We start from the raw sequence: 12,263 nt of genomic DNA on the forward strand, positions 1-12,263 counted from the left end.
TAACCTAGAATGACAGCACAGTGTGAATTCTTCTGCCTGCAGAGTCATGTTCATGTTCTGCTTTGTGTTATTCAGTGTTGCATATTTGAGTATGTATTGTTCCCTTCACGCATTACAGGCAACATGTTTCACTTTGAAACAGCAGCACACAAACACTTCCCTCACTGAGGGTCTCGACCAGTGGCTTATAGGAATTTTCTTTTGCAAGTGAAGGACACATCCAGTATGCACACATAAAAACAAAAAAAGGGAACTTATGTTCCTGCAAATACATCCACACCAAGTGGGTGTCACTGGCTCCTTTTTCAAGCATGTTATTCTTTTCTCCCTCCACCTCCTCCCTGTGTTCAAACACATTAATAACTCACTCAGGTGAGAGGCCTCTGGGGCCCATGTGGGAGGTGCCAGAGAGAAATAGAGATACAAAAAAGGGAACGATAGAGAGGATGACGAAACACATACACACACACACATGCAGACAGACTCAGACATCATTAGACACCTGTTAGTGCAGGTGAGTGCTGAATATCTCTACCTGGAATATTTCTTGTAAAGCTCTGTTTTTATTTTTTTTTTTTAATCAGCACTTTGTGCATTTATGTTTTTTGTAATGTTGGTGTTTCGGACACTGAACTGAAATTTGAATATCCACTCTACACCCTACTCCCTCCGTGGATGTAGTTCTGTTTGCTGAATCCCAACATTCAAGCTTTTCAGGATATGTTCTCAAAGAAGTGAAAACGTTTCTAAGATATTTTTTGTGGGAAGGAATCATAGCCTGAAGGAGTGTGCTGGTGTGACTGTTTCTGAGACCTCATCTTCTGATCAGCTGTGTGGTCATGGCGGACTTCCCAGCCAAAGTCAACACGGAGACCAGCTCCCCCCAGTCCCAGAGCTCTGAGCATGGGGGCATTAGTCTTCAACGGCTGACTGCTAACATCACTACCATAGTGGACATGTCCTTTATCCGAAGCATCCCAGCCTACCTCATGATGGCTGAAATAGTATGTACCAGATCAGTGCTCTTTGGATTTTATTCTTTTCAGTACACATTTTCAGTTCTATATATGTAAAGCAAGTCTATAATAGTTTAGCCATGGTAGTTTTCAGCAAATGTTACTTAAACAGAAGTAAATATTAATTTTATTAGGGACTAAACTCAGCTATAACAGTGTCTGGGGCCAGTCTTATAAACAGGTATAAACTATAAATCCCATAATACTCAGTTTTGAGGTTGAGTTAAAGGCACACCACACTCAAACAAACTTGTCACATTGCAGGCAATGTTACAGCAATAGATGAAGGTTGTTGTATATCTGTGCTTGTAATCTGTCCCCACAGGGATTTGAATACATGCTACCAAGTTTCCATTTGTTTGTTAAGTATATAAATTTCACTGACTATGAACAAAAGCATGACTGTCTGTAGTCAAAGCCTCTGCTGTCTTCCTGTCCAGCGTGTACACACTCATGTCTGCTCATTTCAGCCACTGACACAGAGCTGCAAATGAAACTGATAAGGATTTGTGTTTATGTATGTTTGTGAGACCAAACTGAATTGGGAGAAGGATTGGATGAGGGGTACAACTGATCACTATAACAGTACTGAGCTTCTCATTCGATGTATTTGCACTAGACTCTGTCCACACACAGGGCATGTGACTGGCTGGATGACAGACAGATGCAGGAGACCTTTGTCCCCTGAAGGCCACATCCCTTCCTTACACCCCTCTGACCATCCTTATTACACTGAAGCTATATAACCTTCAAGGAGAGAGCAAATGCTCTAAAGGTCCTGTATATGGCCTGACATTTGCCACCTCTGCATGATTTATGAGATGCTGGTCTTAATGGCGTATGATGGCTTTGTAGTTGAAGGCCTGGTTGGTAAGAAGTCAGATAGTGTACTTTCATTGTAGTATTAAATCTGGTGAAGGTTAAAGTTAATGATAATAAACTTAATTTAGCACATTTCAACATTTCCTCTGCAAATAACAAGTGCAATCCTTTCAAGTATATCAAAAACTACCATGCCTTCTGTGTGTACAGATAAACTGTCCGTTCTTCAAGTTGTTTTAGTGTGAATAAACTAGGAGTACTAAACTAACTTTACAGTAGGGGTGATGTTCAGAGTGCTGATTGAGTGTTACTTGGACACTGTCAGCTAAACTAATGTATTGCAGTGACAGATTGTCATGCAGTGTTTAAATGGTTAGAGTTATGTTGTTCAAAGGTCAGTAAGCAGAGAACGTTTCACAATAATGAAAATGAACTAGAAAAGCTTTAGTCATAAAGGAAAACCCATCAAACAAAGCACAGAGATTCTTGTTTGAACTGATTTTTCAGATGCTCCAGTGTTATTTAAAATTCATTTGAATTCATGTTTGGTGGTTTGGAGGCAGCACAATAAGCTGTGAACCACCATAGAAGACCCAATAAGACTGGCACTAAGAGCACAGAGAGCACTGAATGAGGCAAGGGCACAATGTACTGAATTCACTATTTCAGAGAGGAAATGACTTACTAGGTAGTAAATATACAAACAAGTGATTATTTGCATTTGGGCACAGTTTTAGTTTCTGGCAGTCAATTTAAAGCAGAGATATTTGTATCAGGTCATTGCAGTATCAGTGTCCCAGACAGGCTATGGTGTCAACATGAGCAAAGTGTCTAAGTCATTGCACCTTTATGTTACACTGCAAACAGCAGAGTCTGTAGAAGTTACAGTTCACCGCCCATCAAACTTATATCCAGGCACAGTCCAGAGTAAAAGAAAGAAAGACTGTTTCAAAACGTTGATTCACCTGTTTTAACATTAAACACTCTAATCCAGTCTTGAACAAGTTTCGGTAAAACTAGATAAATGTTCAAATTACGCTCCCATTTTCATAATTACACAATAATATTTGTACATACTAAATATATACACATATCTACAGTGGTGTGAAAAAGTGTTGGCCCCCTTCCTGGTTTCTTATTGTTTTGCATGTTTGTCACACTTTAATGTTTCAGATCATCAAACAAATTGAAATACTAGTCAAAGATAAGAAGTAAACACATCATGCAGTTTTTAAATGAAGGTTTTTATTATTAAGGGAAAACAAAATCCAAAACTACATGGCCCTGTGTGAAAGAGTGTTTACCCCCTAAACCTAATAACTGGTTGGGCCACCCTTAGCAGCAACAACTGCAATCAAGCGTTTGCGATAACTTTCAATGAGTCTGTTACAGCACTGTGGAGGAATTTTGGCCCACTCATCTTTGCAGAATTGTTGTAATCCAGCCACATTGGAGGATTTTTGGTAGACATCACAACTCATGGTTTCATTTATTACAGCAAGTCTTCCTGGTCCTGAAGCAGCAAAACAGCCTCAGACCATCACACTACCACCACCATATTTTACTGTTGGTATGATGTTCTTTTTCTGAAATGCGGTGTTACTTTTACCCCAGACGTAATGGGACACACACCTTCCAAAAAGTTCAACTTTTGTCTCGTCAGTCCACAGAGTATTTTCCCAAAAGTCTTGGGGATCATCAAGATGTTTTCTGGCAAAACTGAGACGAGCCTTTATGTTCTTTTTGCTCAGCAGCTGTTTTCGTCTTGGAACTCTGCCATGCAGACCATTTTTGCATGTAGTTTTGGATTTTGTTTTCCCTCAATAATGAAAACCTTCATTTAAAAACTGCATGATGTGTTTACTTGTGTTATCTTTGACTAATATTTAAATTTGTTTGATGATCTGAAACTTTAGTGTGACAAACATGCAAAAAAAAAAAAGAACTCAGGAATGGGGCCAACACTTTTTCACACCACTGTAGATATAAGCATAAGATTTCTTCCACAGTGTCTGCAACCCTAAGAGCTTGTCCAGACATTTTAAAATTGAACTGAGGAACTTTCTAGCAGGTAGCACAAAAATAAACAAATAAACAAACAGAAAAACTGTGTTAAGTGCCACACTGCGTACCAGGAGAAACTTGACTGACCTGTTATTTAGTGGCACATAACAATGTGTGCATACTTTCATATTTGAACAGCTAGTTTCCTGTTTCACGTCCTGCTCTTTATGTAATATTAATAAATCATGTGCGCTAAAGCTTTAGTGCTGCATTATAAAACACATCTGCATAAATTCTAACATGTTACCTCGACTGAGGTTTTGACATGCGCAGGGAAAAGAAAACATAATTCTTATCCCACAGATTTTGTTGTCCATAATTATCCTTCAGCAGTAAAATAATTTAAGGTGAGTGAGAAACCTTCCATTCATTTTGCTTCCTGAACCATTAAGTGAGTGATAACCTTTATTGTCTGGGCTGCTAATATTTAACATAAACTGGACTTGAAGACAGACCACAAAATGCTTAAGTCCAGTTGTCACAGTAACATGTCACTGTTTTAACCGCAGGGACTAAGATTGTCTGCTGGTTTTGAACAGAGGTCTTTGTTGAGTTGGGGGCTTTGCAAAGCTCAATGTACTGTGTGTATCGGGTGTTTAAAAAGTGAAAGGTGATCTCTGCATAAATAATAGGCTGTCCTTTCATTTCTCATGGGACAGAAGCAGAGAGACACACAGAGGCAAAGAGAGGGGACTTAGGCTACAGTTTCAGACATAACATGTACTGCAAACAAACAGGACCCTCAATCAGAAAGTACATCTTCTGAACTTTTTAACTTTTGTAAGAAACACAAACTGCTTCATGTCAAGTCTAGAACACTTGTTTGGGTACAGAGAATGATGTTCCCCATCTATAGCCGTGAAGTCATGCGGAGATCACTTCATAACTTGTATTGAGGGGAGAAATAAATACAGTGACCCAATATTGCCTTTAGTGACATACAGTGAATAAAGACTGGACAAAGACAGAAGATTAGAAAAAAATGAACTTGTCCTTTGACAGTGACATTACCATAGGATTATATGAGGCAGATATTTGTGCCCAACACACATTTTCCTAAATGTGAAATGTCCAAAATGTGAAAGATGTAGCAGAATCTAGTGGTGAGATTACAGAATGCAGCCTTCTAAGTACCCTTCACACCCCACCCCATTTCCAGGTACGACGGAGGGTAACTTGGCCGTCACTTTGAAAGCAAATCTCAATTTCCTGTCTAGAGCCGGTTTAGTCTGTCCTTCAGGGCTACTGTAGAAACATGGCTGCACAACATGGCTGCCTCTGTGAAAGGAGACCTGTCCTCTATGTAGATTTAAAACACTCATTCTAGGATTAAGAAAATGCAACAATCTGTATTTTCCAGGGGCCTGGGTTCACAAGCCATCAGGGACCTTTCTGTGTGGAGTCTGCATGTTCTCCCTGTGCTTGTGTGGGTTTTCTCCAGGTACTCTGGTTTCCTCCCACAGTCCAAAAACATGTATGTCAGGTTGATTGGTGACTCTAAATTGCCCATAGGAGTGAGTGTGAGTGTGTGAGGTTGTTTGTCTCTGTGTGGCCCTGTGATGGACTGGTGACCTGTCCAGGGTGGACCCCTGCCTTCCACTCGAAAGAGAGCTGGGATAGGCTCCAGCAGATCCCTGTGACCCTGGTTAGGGATAAGCGGGTATAGATAATAGATGGATGGATGGTATTTTCTGGTTATTACAACATATTTATGAACACTATATTCCACTTCTGCTAACAGATCACACATTGAACCATCAGACAATTTTAGATTAATATTTTAAATTTGAACCTTTCAAAAATAGTTTTTACTTTGGTGCTTTCATGTAGCTGTCTCACGTCATCCCTCACTTCTTCTTTGTTGGTCTTTCATGTTTTCTCTCTCTCACCTCTCTAGGTGCTTGGGCTGCTCCACTGGGCGTTGATAACCAGCTCCCCGTACACACTTGTGCCGGTGTACGGCTGGGTGATGTTTGTGGCCGTTACCCTGTGGATCATCACCACCATCCTCTTTTTAATGATCCTGTTTGGCGCCCAGCAAAAACTCAACACTGTCCCCTGGCCCCTGGCGGTACGGAAGGACAAGGGGTGGGGAGGGTAAAAATAAAAAAGTGGAATGAAAGAAAAATTTTGTTTTTATCCTTTCACAACTAGAAACATGAAGTAGAGCTTTATAGGACGAACTGAAACATTCAATATCAGTCATTAGGTTTTTTATTTTAATATTCTAAAATTACTGTTTATTATACTATGCAGAAATTAGTTTTTTGGTCATAAAACCCCTGAAAACATATGTAATATAGCAACAATCAAAGGATTTAAAGGCTCAGAGGAAATGCAGCTAATGTTTTTCTCTTCTGTTAGGTGATGGTTTACCATGGCATAGCCACACTCCTCTATTTGACCGCCTTCCTGGCAAATGCTGCATCTATCCAGCCTTTCTCCATCACTAATTACTACGGAACTATGGCAGCTGCCGCGGTAAGATGCCTGACACTGCTCCCACTCACATACAAAGTGGTTAAATACGAAAGAAACACTCTAAGATCACACTCTGATATGTCTTGTTTGCCTGCTGTCAGAAAAAAATGAGGCCTGGAGATTCATCAGTTCATATGCTAATTCAGTCATCCAACACTGGCTGCACTTCACTGTTTGGCTGAGTGCATTTCTGATGTTTACTTATCAGGCTGTGGCTCACTCCTGAAACTTGAGGGAATGGGAGAGGCGGAGTAAGATGAAGGGTGAGGCTTTGTTATGGCTCACATAGCTGGGAAGCAGATCACGTGGTTGGAAATGTTTGTTCAGTTACCTTTGCACCTCAGCTACCGCTCACCGCTCCCTTGTGGGTTGTAACGTGGTCGGTGTTCAGTTTAAATTTAACAAACGGATTTGAGGTGTAAATGATAATAATAATAATTTGCACTGCAGGAAATGCTAACTCGACAAGCTGATTCATAGTCTGTTGCACACGCTGAAGTTTATTAACAGCTAGAGTAACATTTCACACGAGTTCTCACTCACAAACACACATACACACGCACACATGTACACACAGTCCTGACCCTCATCCTATCACAAACTCTTATCAGTTGCATTTTATTGCCTTTGTGGCAAGCCAGTTGAGATGCAGTTACCATGGATAATAATCCATTAGCCATGGTAAGTGCACAGGTAGCTGCAGTCTTTGTAAATGTGAATACATAAAGTGGAAATGTTTATTTTTAAAGCTACTGAATGTTTGAGAACTTTGCTCTGCTTCATTAGTTGTGATTGACACTCCTCGCTGTTTCTGTCTGTCTGTGCAGTTCTTTGGTGCCGTGGTGACCGTGGCATATGGTGTCAATGCCTTCTTCTCGTATTTGGACTGGAAGGGAGATGGAGGAAACGCTGCCACCAGCACAGTGCCAACCTAGGATTCAAACCTGTGACACCACTCCACTGGAAAAGACTCTTCCAAGTTTTCTTTTCCTCAAGACAGTGTAGCCTTCAACATGCTGTCCCTGTTGATCCTGTTAACTAAAAATGCTGAACTTAACCTAAACCCAGCAATAACAATATGATTAATTCAGACTAAAGTCATCCATTCACCACTTTTCAGTCCAAGCAATAAACTCCTACCAGAACCTCTTGAAAATAAGTTGAATATCAGCACTGGAATGTAAACATAAAATGTGGCTATCGATACAGTACCATAACAACAGATTAACAGGCACACATGTACACACAGTGTTTCTTGGAAGGGCTTCTGCATCAAGGCCTCACAACCAGACCATGTAAAAGCAACAGATGATTAATATTAATACTATTCTTAAGTCTCATGAAGTTGCATGAAGCTAGGCCAGCTTCGCAGCCGTCAGTGTGTGAATGTAAGTGTGAAACGGGGGAATGAGCAGCACAGACTGTGAAGCGCTTTGTTCGTTAAGGTAGAGAAGGGCTTCACAGGTGCAATCCATATAACATTTAACTGAAAAAGCCAACAGTGGGTGACATTATTAGTAAAACAATACTGTTATAGGTTTTAAATACACATCAAAAAACACATTATGAATGTGTAAATTACAGTCAGAAGCATCATGTAGTTACTAACACTCCCAGATTGAAAGCAGCTAAGCATATTTCCTTAAATGTCTTTAAAGTAAGGACAGCACTATAAAGCAAAACTTTAAAATGCTAAAAAGAAAAAGCAGTTTGTCCTGTGGACTAAATGCAATTGTTTGTTGATTTGCACTGTGAAGCATAAAGTAAGTGGGTTTAAGATGGAGGAAGATGAGATCAACCTATTACAGGACTTATTATAAAACTGACAGCCCAAACTTTGACACCAAAGACTTTGATTTTAAACATTTCTAGTTTAGTGTTGATGTTATTTATCAAGAAGAAACACACTTATTGAAATCTGGAAAGTTATTTTGTTTACAGAGCCTGATGTTGCTGTCATGAACTCACATGGCAGCGGAGGAGGACGTGACTGCACTGTCTGTCTCCTGCAGAAATGTGTTTTTGTGTCTTTTGCTAAATATTCAGACACTTGTCCTGCACACTCATACAAACAGAGAATAAGTCAAATAAGTACATTAAGTTGCAGATTTGCTAACTCAGTAAGTTATACAGGATAAATCAAATATTTCCTTAGGTTGTCATTTTAAAGATGCAGCATTCCTGCAGGACACTAATCACTCCTTTACTGATACAGATATTGTTCCACTATTGACTCGCTGTGTTGTAGAGAAAGTGTGTGACATATTTTCTAATTTATATAACACACTGCTTGACTCCTGTATGTGCCTTTTGAAACGTTTGTTTTTGTACCATTAATTTAAATATTAGTGAAACTCTGTTAGTGTTGACACTCAACATCCAACCAAATAAAGCACCTCGTGATTTCAGCGGAAGGCATTTATGCATTTATTCAAAAATATCTTTTTTCTATCTTTACACTTACAACTGTTAAGACGAGTAGAAAACACTGTACTGAAAACTATACTCTATATCATACTTTCAATTGCAGACACACACGCAATCACAACATATATACAAAACATATTCACAGGCACAAAACTCAATTTAATGAGTTTTCAAACTGACCAAATAATTTAAATCTTCATAAAACATATACAAGTTCTGCTACTATTTTTCATATGAAGAAACAAACCAGACAAAGAGAGTAGCTTCAAACATTCAAAATAGAGTAGAGTGCCCTCTACTTACTCAAGGATCTGTTGATGCCTGTAACGTAAGAATCAGCAGGACAGGCTGAAAACACCAGAGTTTTGGGTTCCAACTCCCCAACCAGGTACAAATCATGAATAATTAATAAACATATAGGACAATGACTATAAAAATCTAGACTGTGCCTCACTCATCTACAAATTCCAGTTAAACATATGAGTATTGTAAGTACTTTTTATGTCTAATACAATAGTTGCAGAGTAGAAAGATGACAAAACCCTCCATCTTCACACTTTAACTACAGAGAGGCTCTTAAACACACATTCCATCCCACCCACCACATAAACCAGGAGGAATGCATCTGTAAATGTGCCATTAAGGGCCATTTCTGCACAGACTAGATTTATGTGGAATGTTTCCTGAAGCTGCTCATCAGGGTAAGAAACTCACAAACATCGCTGACCTCAAGCTGATATCTTTCTCAAGGCCCACAGACAAAACTTTACATGAACATGTGGAGTAAGAAGCAATTCAAGTGTGTGACTTGTTGAGTGTACTGGTGTCACTGTGATTCAAAGGAGCCAGTGTGTTTGGAGCCTGCTGGGATCAGAGATGTGACAACCAGTCCCTGACTCAAGTCCAAGCCTCGGCCCTCCTTTTCCTGGGAACACACAGATTCATGCAGTTGGTATGTTAGTATAAGCCTTCACACACACACACACACACATTTATTTTCTCTTGAAAATGTTGCTATTACAATCAGAGACCAATTTTTATGCTATTTTTAATTAATTTCATACAACAGTTTATATCTATTTTGACAGTGTATTATAGTTGGAAAGGGTAATATTTGCTAACATTCTTTACATGCAGTATTATTAATGACATGTGTAGGAACAATGTGGTGCTACAAAAATGTAGGGAAGTTTGGATCAAAACAAACATTTGAACATGTGATATGATGCTGTACAGTGTAATCTAAAAAACTAAGAGCCTGCAGAGACAATATCACTGGTATGGAACGTAACAATGTTAATATGAGGGAGAAAACCTCTTTTGATCAATTTAAAAATCTTGTTATCTGTTGGCTTAAATTGTGTTTTGATTCTCAGCGAAGTGAGGTTTGAAGAAAACTCACAGCTCTGTATTCCAGAAACATCTCCTTGAAGGCCATGAAGTCAGTGAAGGTCAGCAGCATGTCAAAGATGTCACCTGGGACCTCCTCTTTGTGCTGCCTGCAGATGGATCATATTTTCAGTCTACTTGTGTGCCACCTGGTGGCCTGCTGCAGGATAATGTTACTTGGGAGCAACAGGTGCATTGAACGACCACACATCAAAGCGACTAATCACATTTAGGAAGACGAGTTGTAAGTAGAAAACACAATGAAATGGCATCAGGAATGAGTGGATGCGATGTCAGAGCTTACATGAGCAGCTCTATGAAAGTGTTCATGTTGAAGCCGGGAATTCTCTCCATCAGATGCTGCTCCAGGTGTTTCTCCAGCAGCTCAACCTACACAACATGGATGAATCTGGTCTCAGTCTATCTCCCTGACTAGCACAGTATAACAGTAAAAAAAATCATAATCTGTGAATGGATGTAGGTTGAAATTACAGATGAGGTGAATTCTGTCACATTCCTGTAGTTAACTGTGTATTTAACTTAGATGGAGTCACATAAATCAGATGTCATATTCCTTGAAGACAAGTGTGGGAATAATAGTTGCCTATAAACTCACATATTCATTGAAGATAGGTGTGTAGCTGAGCTTGTTCTCATCAGAGTCCTCAAACACCAGGTAGTGTTTCTCCATGAAGCTCTGCTGAAGCTGCTGAAACTCCTCCTCTAAAACCAAAGTGATGGACATGCAGAACACCATGTGTTTACCATTAACCAGTGAAAGGCTAAGATTCCTACATCTCCAGCTGTCTAAGCACAGTGACCTTTTTAAAAACCTCAGGGTCACTAGGTAGACGTTCCTATCGTGCCGCCACAGAATAAACCAAATTTTGCAATTCCATTCTATCCATTCTCTTTTTAGCACCAAGACTGTTGAGACAGGTTTCACAAAAACATTCATCTTTCACAAACAGCATGATTAGAAGTACATTCAACAGCGTGGTTGCCTCTCCAGTATTACCCATGATGATGTCCTCTATACAGCCAATCACAGCATCAAAAGCAGTGTCTGCATCTGAGGAACTGGAGTGAGAAAAGACAACAGATAAAAATCATATCATACTGTAAAAATTAGTAGTAGTCAGACTGACCCGGCAGCACATCACCAAGGTTTTACATCGAGAGATGTAATATCACCAAGTTTAGATTTTGTTTTTGAGATTCAACAATTAAGACTGTTTTTGGCATTTTAGCCTGTATTATGGATAATGAACTGTGCAGCCTTCCTCCAACTGTTTATTTAAGGGGAAATATGCAGAGATATTTCATAGTTACAATAATTACAGCTGCTCCAGCTGTGCCCCAGTCATCAGAAACTGACAGACGGCTGACTGAGTAAAGGACATCTCATTTTCTCATTCTCATGTGTTCATGTGTTCATTCAGACAACCCACCTGGAAACAGCTAAGTTTTCTTCGTCCATATCAATCATGTCTACGATGTTGTCGTCACAGCCTCGGACATCTGTAAATTACAAGTGTGGTTAGTTAGAAAACTACAGTCTGTAGCGTTACATACGACAAAACCTAGACTTTACATGGCTCAGACCTAAAGCTGCCCAGAAGCTTCAACTGGTTTTGGTCGTATCTGAACATGACGAGAGTTGGCCAATGTTAGCTAAACACATGTAGCCTTAAATGATCGGTCAGATGTTTTAGTTCGTTTTTTTCTGAACTGAGAATAAGACTTTAACGTTACACTTACATTAGGCTGTATTGGTGTTGGACAGAACAATTCAATCGACTTACTTCGAGCCTGGATGTCCATGTTGTGTATTTAGCTAAACAGTTAGCTAACGTGGAGGGTAAATAGTGGACCTAATGTTGTTACCAGGGAAACGGTGAACATGTGTGCATTGCGGCCCGGTCGGTGGAAAACAATCTGTGCGCGTTAGTTCCTACCTAAGGACACCAATACGTTGTACTATAGAAAAATAAATAGGTTATTAATTTTTTACTCTCTAGAAAGAGGAAAAGCTTATTTCCAGATCCCATGATGTTTTGTGGG

The 12,263-nt window shown here is 39.6% G+C and overlaps 2 protein-coding genes across 3 annotated transcripts; one reads left to right on the top strand and one right to left on the bottom strand.

Moving 5' to 3' along the window:
- The first annotated feature begins 461 nt into the window (after positions 1-461).
- pllp (plasmolipin) lies at positions 462-8,789 on the top strand. Its single transcript, XM_026311104.1, has 5 exons — positions 462-514; positions 769-1,004; positions 5,800-5,973; positions 6,267-6,383; positions 7,211-8,789. Exons 2-5 carry the CDS (start codon positions 840-842, stop codon positions 7,316-7,318), a joined length of 564 nt encoding a protein of 187 aa, XP_026166889.1. The 5' UTR covers positions 462-514; positions 769-839; the 3' UTR covers positions 7,319-8,789.
- arl2bp (ADP-ribosylation factor-like 2 binding protein) lies at positions 8,787-12,089 on the bottom strand. Of its 2 annotated transcripts, none has more exons than XM_026311105.2 (7): positions 12,005-12,089; positions 11,651-11,720; positions 11,218-11,279; positions 10,816-10,922; positions 10,504-10,589; positions 10,213-10,309; positions 8,787-9,735 (listed from the first exon to the last, which is right to left on the bottom strand). In XM_026311105.2, exons 1-7 carry the CDS (start codon positions 12,021-12,023, stop codon positions 9,637-9,639), a joined length of 540 nt encoding a protein of 179 aa, XP_026166890.1. In that variant the 5' UTR covers positions 12,024-12,089; the 3' UTR covers positions 8,787-9,636. The 2 variants fall into 2 exon arrangements, with proteins under 2 accessions (XP_026166890.1, XP_026166891.1); XM_026311106.2 differs by having other exon boundaries at positions 11,961-12,040.
- Between the last annotated feature and the right edge of the window lie 174 nt (positions 12,090-12,263).

This window comes from Mastacembelus armatus, chromosome 6, assembly GCF_900324485.2.
Source record: "Mastacembelus armatus chromosome 6, fMasArm1.2, whole genome shotgun sequence".
Classification (NCBI taxonomy): domain Eukaryota; kingdom Metazoa; phylum Chordata; class Actinopteri; order Synbranchiformes; family Mastacembelidae; genus Mastacembelus; species Mastacembelus armatus.